Source organism: Suncus etruscus, chromosome 8 (assembly GCF_024139225.1).
Source record: "Suncus etruscus isolate mSunEtr1 chromosome 8, mSunEtr1.pri.cur, whole genome shotgun sequence".
Lineage (NCBI taxonomy): Eukaryota > Metazoa > Chordata > Mammalia > Eulipotyphla > Soricidae > Suncus > Suncus etruscus.
In genome coordinates this window covers 42,267,690-42,277,346 of record NC_064855.1, presented here as the reverse complement: position 1 = coordinate 42,277,346, position 9,657 = coordinate 42,267,690, and the positions used below count along the sequence as shown (strand labels likewise).

The following is a 9,657-nucleotide window of genomic DNA, read 5'->3' as shown; positions in this document are numbered from 1 at the left end:
GTAACATCTTGTTTAGTACATTCAGCTTATGTGTGATGTCAACAAGAAAAGCTAAGTCCATGAGCCATTTGTGATCACTCAACTCAGAAACAGCATTCCCATCCTTCTCCATGAAGGCTTTCACTTCTTCTTTCAACTCAAAAAATCTTTTCAGGACATCTCCTCTGCTGAGTCAACGTACTTCGGTGAAATAGAGCACATCTCCATATTCTGAATCCATTTCCTCTCAAAAAGCACGGAACCTCCTTGCTTTAAGCACCTGGATCTGATTTGGTTGATGCATTTCACAACAACAGACATCACATTGTCACACGGCAGGCATTTACTGCAAAGGGCCTGCTGATAAATAATGCAGTGAAGAGCAATGGCCTTCTCTACACCCTCCTCTTCAAGTTTTTTTTTTGAACAAGTGCCACCAGTCTATGTTTCCTCCCCGTCATCAATGATGCTCCATCGGTTATAATTTCAACAAACCTCTTCCATGGCAAACCTGCATTCTCAATGGCATCACACAGATGCCAAAATATCTCATTAGCGGTGGTCTGGCCATGCATTGGAATTATTGTGAGCAGCTCCTCTGTCAATTCAGAATTGCAATCAACACCACCACAGACATAAATTGTGAGCTACACAATGTCTGTTATATCTGTGCTCTCGTCAAGAGCAACTGAGTATGCATCAAAACATTTGGCTTTCTCACACAGTTGATGATAAATGTCACTTGACATGTCAGAAATGCGCTCTGCCACAGTGTTGGCAGACCTTTCTTTTCTAGACAAATAATACTTGCAGCCTCCAACATGCATTTTTTTTTAACAAACTTTCCTTCTGTGAATGGTTTCCCTGCCTTAGCAATCATCTCACTAACCATGTACTAGCTTTGACTGATGCAACATTCTCTTTGTTTGCTTTCTTGAAGAAATCTTGTTGCCTCATTAGACATGTTTTAAGACTGGCAACCCACTTGGCTGTCTCATTTCCTTGATATTTTGCACATTCCTCAGCATGTTTAGTTGAGTAATGGCGTTTCAAGTTGTATTCCTTGTGCACTGCAACTTTCTCTGAGCAAATAAGACATGTAGGGATGCCCCTGTGCTCAACAAAGAAATACTGTGTCTCCCACTTTTCTTGAAATTGTCTGTACTCGTCATCAACCTTTTTCTTCACTGCAGGCTTTGATGAAGTCATGATGAAGGTATGATAAAATCTAATTCTGTAATAAACTTCTCTCCCTTAGGCCTTCAATAATGCAAGGGACAGCGGGCAGGAGCAGCAGAAATGACATCTGCGCTAGGCGCAAAGTATTCGCAATTATTCACTTACCGAATACTCGCAATAAAAAATCGCATTAGTAAGAAAATAATCGCAAAAAATCACATTAAACATTTGCATACCCTGAACGGAACTACTCGGGGTATGCAAATGTTTAATGCGATTTTTTTCTTACTAATGCGATTTTTATTGCGATTATTCGGTAAGCAAATAATCGCAAATACTGCGATATTTGAAGGCTGGCCGCAGGCCACATATTGTAGGTCGGGCCGCAAACGCCCCGTGGGCCGCGAGTTTGAGACCCTGGCCCTAATGGGAAGGGTTTTCTGTTGGGATGAAGGCCATGTAGACCCACACATGGGACTGGTTATACTTCATGTCAGACAAATTTCTACTCTTTTATTAAAAACTGTTATAAAATAGTAATCATGTACAATGGCTTTTTCCCCTAGAAAATATAATTGTGTTTGGAAAATCAATTTTTACCACCTCTTTCTGACTCTCTTAAATTTAACTTGAGACTAATTTTTAACAGTCTTTCAAAATATTCCATCTCTTGGAAATAGATCACATGGTGAGAGTAAGTTACTGATCACACAAAATGCTTTGGCATTGTAAATTTGAGTCTGTAGCATGGTATAATGAGACACTGCAATTATAACATCTTCAAAGAACAATAGTAGTCATGCCTAAAAATTATGACAAAGCTGTTGCATTAATTATTAATTATAGAGTCCTATTATGCACCTCTGGTGAGACCTTTCTCGACCAACCCCTGTAGGTTCAGGATAACGGCAAAGAAATGATCCACAGGCAGTCAGATGAAGTTTCAGGAGACATAAAGTTTTATTAATAAGACCCTAAGCACCATGTACATATTTTTCACATGGCCTCTAAGCTAACTAGCCTCTCTCTTGCTCCTCTGCATCCATGCTGTCTCTGATCTCTATCTCTCTGTTAAGTCTTCCTTGCTCAGGCTCCCCTTCACTCTACCAACCACAGACCCCCCCCCCCCAGCTATGGGAAGGTCTCACTATCCATATAAGATAGACAGAAAGCTGGGGAAAGGGTAAAAGAAAATCATCATTTTGTCTTCTATTTGCTCATTGCCACCTTACTCTGCTATACTTAATTCTCTGAACAGATAGATATCAACCAACTTTAGCACTTCCATTGTGCCTTCACGTTGACAAAAACAAAACAAATTTGTTTTCTTTAGTTATAATTGACTTTTTCCCCCATGATTCAAGTTTGCTTTTCATGACTTGCCTATGAGTACAGAATGTTTGCAGGAAGTACAAGTTAGTCATTTGGATTCTGTCCACTCCTCCAGAACTGTACTGATATGATAGGCAGTACTTTAATTAAATCACTCTGGAGATTGAGAGTTGAATTTAAATGGAGCCTGGCCAAAGAACAGTTGAGCAGTGGCCAATAGACACTTCCCTGTCCCCTCACACACCATCTCCAGAAAAATAAGGGTAAATTCTCATTCTGATGAAGACACTTGCCCAGTGAAAAATTAGATTGGCCTGCCCACGGTCAATGTTTAGCACAGTGTTTGTGAGGTTCTGCCCTTGCCTGGGCTCCTACAACTTTGCCCTCCTCATTCCTGAAAAAGAAGTTAAGTTGGCTTGGAGCTCAACTTGAGCTCACAGCCCCTCTGCACATTTTCCCAATGGAGTAACTTCCTGCTTTCCTCTCTCAGCTTCAGAGCTATAACCCAGTTGTTTCTCAGGGGACCCCATTACCCTCAAGAAGAGGCCAAGGAAAGGTAAGCTGCTAGGTTCTGAAACTATGAAGTCATTTCCTGTGTTGATTCAGTTTAGGAAGCAGAAACTATAAAGAATCTCAATGGCCAGGAATCTGTGATGTGCAAGCAGTTTGGAGCCAGAGAAGGCCCTTGGAGAGCTTTCTGCTTGACTCCTGGCGAGCTCGACGCCCTGGAAGCTGTTGCTCCTTTTTTTTTTTTTTTTTTTTTTTTTTTGTGGTTTTTGGGTCACACCCGGCAGTGCTCAGGGGTTACTCCTGGCTCCATGCTCAGAAATTGCTCCTGGCAGGCACGGGGGACCATATGGGACGCCGGGATTCGAACCGATGACCTCTTGCATGAAAGGCAAACGCCTTACCTCCATGCTATCTCTCCAGCCCCTTTTGGTGCTTCCCACTTCTGACTCATCTGGATCCCAATTCAGACTCATGCTCAAGCACCTTTCCTGGCCTTACCATTCCCTCTTGAAATGTAATCCAAGGGTGTCTTGGGAAGTGTCTTGTATTGTTCTTTGGCTTTCTCCATCTAATTTTTTTTTCCTCTTAGCTGGGCAGCTGTTTGATTGAGATCAACAGTAATCTTTCCTGGAGAGTGATCTCTGGTGAGCAATCTTGGGGTCTATACTACTTGTTCTTTTGTCATTGATTCTATGTCAAGATGCTTAGTAGGAAACAAGAATAGCTGACGACAGAAAGAACTTCCTTTGGGCAGTTAGATATAGAGACTGATTTACAGTCATGCACACCTAAAAACTTGTTATCATGTGATGTTACCTCAATAGAATTTTGTTTAAAATTGGACCTGAGGGATAGGACAGAGGTTTAGACATGTGGCATCCACAAATGGTGCCTTGAATATGGGGAGTAACCCAAGCACAAATAAGAATAAGCCTTGAATACCACCAGGTGTACTCCCCTCCTTTAAAATACCCCTTAAGGGGCCGGGCGGTGGCACTAAAGGTAAGGTGCCTGCCTTGACTGCGCTAGCCTCGGATGGACCGCGGTTCGATCCCCCGGCGTCCCATATGGTCCCCCAAGCCAGGAGCGACTTCTGAGCGCATAGCCAGGAGTAACCCCTGAGCGTCACCGGGTGTGGCCCAAAAACCAAAAAATAAATAAATAAATAAAAAATAAAATACCCCTTAAAATCTAGGGGTTAGAGTGGAATGTATAGAGAGTAGTGCATGTGGCTGACCTGAGTTTGAACCCCAGTACCCCAGAATCCTGCCAGCAGTGGTCTCTGAGTAAGCACTGAGCACCACTCAAAAACAAAATCTAAATATTTTAACTTGAATACTCTTTTAGGAACAAATTAGCTTATTTTTTAACCTTTGATAGTTTTGTACATAAGTAGACTCCCATTAGCTAAAAGAGCCTAGGTAATAGGTCTGGGAATTGAAGGTATCCTTGGAGAGACATGTAATAGTTTGTTATGGCCCAAAGCAGTACAAGTCACCTTTTTGTCACTGCTAATAGAAGCTTCACTCAGAGCATATCCCACCTCTCATTTGCACAAGTGACAAATTCATTGTAATCTCCCATTACCATCCCATGGTAATAAATTCATGAATTTATTTGCATACTATTTACTGCAGACACATCAGTCTACATACACAATGGGCACCTTGAAGCTTGGAAAACAAAACCATAAGATGCAGTTACAACCCACTAGTAGTGTTTTTTCCAGTGTAGATGTTGAAGCAGCTGTGAGACATTGTTGGGTTAAAGTAAAAATGCTATAGAAATAAAGGAACACACAGAAAAGAAATGCCAAGAGCTTAATGTCTTGAGTCTTGAAAAATGTTTTGGGTCTTGAAAGATGAGTTGGCAATCCTTTAGGGAGAATGGAAATAATCAAGAATCAAGTGATTATATTAAGGAAAGGAGACATAAGAGCCTGAAAAAGGCAATCTACACTCTTTTCTGTTGTATTTTGGGCCATCCCCAGTAGCACTCATGGGTTACTCTTGGCTCTGTGCTTAGAATTTACTCCTAGAAGGCTCAGGGACAATCTGGATGTTGAGGATCAAACCTAGATTGACAGCATGCAAGGCAAATACATGTAGATTGGGAGATTATTGTGGGGTCCCAACTGCCACACTTCACTCATATTCTTCTATCCAGTAGAAGTAGGAAAACCAGCTGGGTTTTTTCAAAAGTTAAACTTTTAATGCATGAGGCATCTGCCTTGTACACACTAGCCTAGAACAAACCACAGTTCGATCCCCTGGCATCCCATATGGTCCCCCAAGCCAAGGGCGATTTCTGAACGTACAGCAAAGAGTAACCCCTGAGCATCACTAGGTGTGGCCTCCCAAAAAACAAAACAAACAAACAAAACAGTTGAACTTTTAAAATGAGGGTTAGTTTTAGTAAAGTTGTTCTAGAGGACTAGAGATATGGCATCCAGAAACCAAGAAACAAGGGTGTACTCCAGATTCTTGCCTGCCAGTCCAACCTTGGAATGATGCAGAATGCTGCTTGAGAGAAATAAAGAAAGAATGAACAGAGTAGGGTTTCTCTTGGATGTAAAAGTCAGAGGAAAAGGAAGGAGGGCCAGAGAGATAGTATAATGGGTAAGGTACTTGCACACATCTGACTTTGTTCCATCTCCCACTCAGAATATAGACTCCAGCACTGCCAGGAGTGATCATTAATCACAATCAGGAGTAAGCTCTGAGCACAGCTGAGTGTAGCCCCAATGGCCACCCAACCTGCCACTCTCTCAAAACTAGAAAGAGGAAGAAAAGGAAAGGAAATTTGAGGTAACTCCTACATAGCAGAATTCAGGGGAAAGGATTTTGTTTCCCTTTTCCCCCCTAAATATGAAAAAGGAGGTTGCATTTCCATTTATACCAATAAATAAAATGTTATTCATGATTGCTATTTTTCAGTATCAACACACAATGAACCCCTACCTTTGACAATCACATAGCCTCAATTTGATGTCATTACAAACCACTAACTTAAAGATATCAGCATATGTTTAGAATCTCTTCCCTTCTTTCCTCCAGACAGATTCCCACTACATCACCCCATCCATACACAAGACATTAAGCAGAGTTCACACTGAGGGCAAGTCTGGAGCCTTCTGAGCTCTGGAGCAAACATGACTGCTATAAAAAGACACTTAAAAACAGAGCAATGTTGCCATTTTGCCTTTAATGGAAAAATTGGCAATTACAGTAAAAAAAAGTTATCTTACTTAAAAAAGACAACAGTATGGGCCTTTTAGGCAACTACTCTTAACGTTCAGAAATACACAGACATTTGATAATCAACAGTTTGTATAAAAATAAACTTTGAATGGATGATTAAAAAGGACACCCTCGGGGCCAGTGAGGTGGCGCTAGAGGTAAGGTGTCTGCCTTGCAAGTGCTAGCCAAGGAAGGACCGCGGTTGGATCCCCGGCGTCCCATATGGTCCCCCCAAGCCAGGGGCAATTTCTGAGCTCTTAGCCAGGAGTAACCCCTGAGCATCAAACGGGTGTGACCCAAAAAACAATAAAAAACAACAACAAAAAATAAAAGGACACCTCACAGGCCAGACTCGCTCATAGGGTTAGAGTACATGCTTTGCATGCTGGAGGCCAGGGTTTGCCTGCTCAGCTTGCTCCCCTGAGCTCTGCCAGGAGTGACCCCTCCATTGCCTGGCAGCATGCTAGGAATAGTCCCTGAGTACCCTGGGTGTAGCCCCCAAACAAAAATAACAAAATAGAAAGGGAAAGGGAAATCTCCATCTTCCCAGGAGACCATGGACCCAAAATGCATTCAGCCCAGGGTAGACGGGGTTTTGACTTTGGACGTCAGAGCTTGCTTGAAGCGCCGCTTCAGATCCTGCATGTTGGGGGAGCGTGGCCGGGGAAGGATGGAGGCTCTCCTTCTTTCCATACCAAGGTTGTGCAGCTTGCTCACTTCTTTGCAGAGATGCTGAAACACATCACAGACGTCTTCATAGTTCTCGCTAGTGGAAATTTCCAAGAACAGGCTACCCAGTTCATTGGCCAGTTGAATGCCTTCATGTGTCTGCACCTGGCGAGCATGCAGAAGGTCACCCTTGTTACCCACAATGATGATTGGGGCTCTGGAGTCTGGGTGGACCTTCCGGATGTGCTGGTAAAGGGGGCGTATGGACTGGTAGCTGTCATAGTCTGTGATGGAATAGACCAGCAGAAAGCCTTCTGCCCACTGCATGCACTTGGAGAGCGAATCTATTCCCTGTGGGAGTTGGTCTTGAACCTAAGTAAGACCAAAACAGGTGGAGGATTAGGGTTGGTGCAATAGTACAGCAGGTAGGGAGCTTAGCTTGTAAGCAGCTAAACTGAATTCTATCCCCATAACCCCAAGTGGATCCTCAACCCACCAGAAGTCATCCTTGAGCACAAAGCTAAAAGTAAGCCCTGAGCACAGCAAAGTATAGCCCAAACATCAAAAAGAAAAAAAAAAAAACAGGCACAGCATTCATTGAGAAATGCCTCAACATAGCATCAAAGTCATCTTGAAAGAAACATTTGAGAAATAAACCACTAGAGAGTGTCTTCAGATCTATCCAGCTTCTGTAGAAGGCAGCCTATGATGGTAAAAATAAAAAAGAAAACCAAATCCTCAGGCCAGCTCCCTGCCTGGGTGGCTTTATTAGTTGTTATTATTTTTAAACCCTGGTCTGATGCCTCGGACACTGAACAGGATTCACAAAGAACAGCTTCAGTGAAAACTTGCAGCAAAGAATGTGCAATTAGCCAGGAAATAACTCCAAATAAACAAAATTTTGAAAATGAGCCAAGACAAATATCTATTCCCAAAAGCATTTTTAAAAAATATTTTTAGCATGCCCCGCTTGAGAATGTCCCTGAAACAAATTCCTTCTCTCTGTTTCTTCCACAAGCCCTTTACTCCCCCAGAAGGGAGTGAAACTATAACTGTTAATCAAGGCACATTCCTCACTGCTGGTTTGCAAGGGGTGTTGTGACTGCAAAGGCGGAGTTTGGGGCCAGGGGGGAAAGGAGGGTAGTCTGTTAGAAACAGAAGCTCTTCAGATATGGGAGAGGTCCCTTGCCAGAATCCCTGGGAGAGTTTGGTGACTGTCTTCTCCAAGGCCGGCTCTGAAAAGAGCAGATACAGCTAAGGAGTGGCAGGCATCAGGCCAGGGCTGCAAAGAGAAGTGAAGCGTCTCCACCCCTCCATCCCAAAGCGTAAAAACTGCAGACTGTTGGGGACTCTGACTCCTTGGTTCCTGTTCTGTCAGGAAACGGAGGCTTGTTCCTGGCTCTCCTTACCTGAAAGCCCCCCGGGGTGTCCTGGATCTGCAGCGACAGCTGGTCTCCCTCCACGTACACAAGCCTCGAGTACAACTTGCCTGGAGAACGAAGGAAGAGTTTGCTTTTAAACCCTCATGAGGCCTCTCCCGAGGAGAAAGCCCTGTAGCCGGGACAGCAAAGACTCTAACCTGTATTGGGCTCGTAATCGCCGATGAACCTCTTGGTCAGGAAGCGCACAATCATTGCTGAAAGGGAAACAGGGACATTGAGCCTGAAGACTAGGACTAGCTCAGGGAGACCAGAGTCCACCACTACCTCCAACCTCGGGGCAACAGAGAGGGTTGCCCGCGCCCCCAAGGCTCTGCCAAGCTAGTCCCAGGACCACAGTGGGCTCTGAACGGATTCGTGGCGGGTCGTTGGAACCCGCACTCCCCAGGTTCCCCAGCCAGGACAGCGCCAGGTTCGGGCTTGAAGCAGCGGCGCATCCATCTATCTCTGCACCCGGGGCGGGTGGCACTCACCGCTCTTGCCCACGCGGCCCGCACCCAGCACCGCCAATTTGATGTCCTTGGGCAGGAGGTAGTCGGAGGAGGTGGACTCGGGGATGGGCGTGAGTAGAAAGTGCCCGGACATGATGATCGGCCGCATGGAGCACGTCCCGCAGCCTCTGTCCCGAGCGGGGCTAGGGGCCGAGCGCGCTGGCCGCGGAGCTCAGGGACCACGGCGACAGATGGGAGAGCGCACGACGCGCGCCTTTTAAAAGGCTCGCCTCGACGAGGGCGGGGCCGCCAGGCTCCACCTCCTGCCCGCCCCTTCTGAGCCGAGGGAAGGTGGGGCAGGACTGAGCGGGCAGCGTGTGATTTCGGGGAGCCGGGATGAACGCGTCGAGTGGGTGGGTTGTGCGTGCTTGTGTGTGTGTTGTGTAAAAGGAAAACATGGAAACATAGTTGAATGTTTCTACAATCGCCAGAGGGCTAGAGGCGGGGAACCTTGGAATGTTCTAAGAGCTAAGAGATGGCTGGGGTGCGAGAGGTGGAGGGAGGAGAGGAGGAGAGAAAGGGAGGAGGAAGATGCGGGTGGGGAGGAGAGATGCTGAGGAGTTGACTATAAGGAAGAGGGAGATTTGGGGGGGGGGGGAAGCCCAGAACTGCTGCCTTGTTCCAGATGTGGGAAGGCTCTTATGGGGGGACAGCAAGCCCTGGTTGAAGCGACCAAAATTGCTCAACCCTCAACAAATGATGGAACTTCTACTAGGTGTTCTGACTCTGGGCACATTATTATTGTGTTGAGCTCCTGTAGCACTTGCTTCAAGGTTCAAGTGCTTATTTCTAAGTATGTGTTGAAGTTAAAAGCGGTGG

General features: G+C 45.2%; 1 protein-coding gene across 1 annotated transcript; it reads right to left on the bottom strand.

Moving 5' to 3' along the window:
• Positions 1-6,567: 6,567 nt before the first annotated feature.
• RASL11A (RAS like family 11 member A) lies at positions 6,568-8,974 on the bottom strand. Its single transcript, XM_049778314.1, has 4 exons — positions 8,821-8,974; positions 8,488-8,544; positions 8,318-8,397; positions 6,568-7,280 (listed from the first exon to the last, which is right to left on the bottom strand). Exons 1-4 carry the CDS (start codon positions 8,945-8,947, stop codon positions 6,813-6,815), a joined length of 732 nt encoding a protein of 243 aa, XP_049634271.1. The 5' UTR covers positions 8,948-8,974; the 3' UTR covers positions 6,568-6,812.
• Between the last annotated feature and the right edge of the window lie 683 nt (positions 8,975-9,657).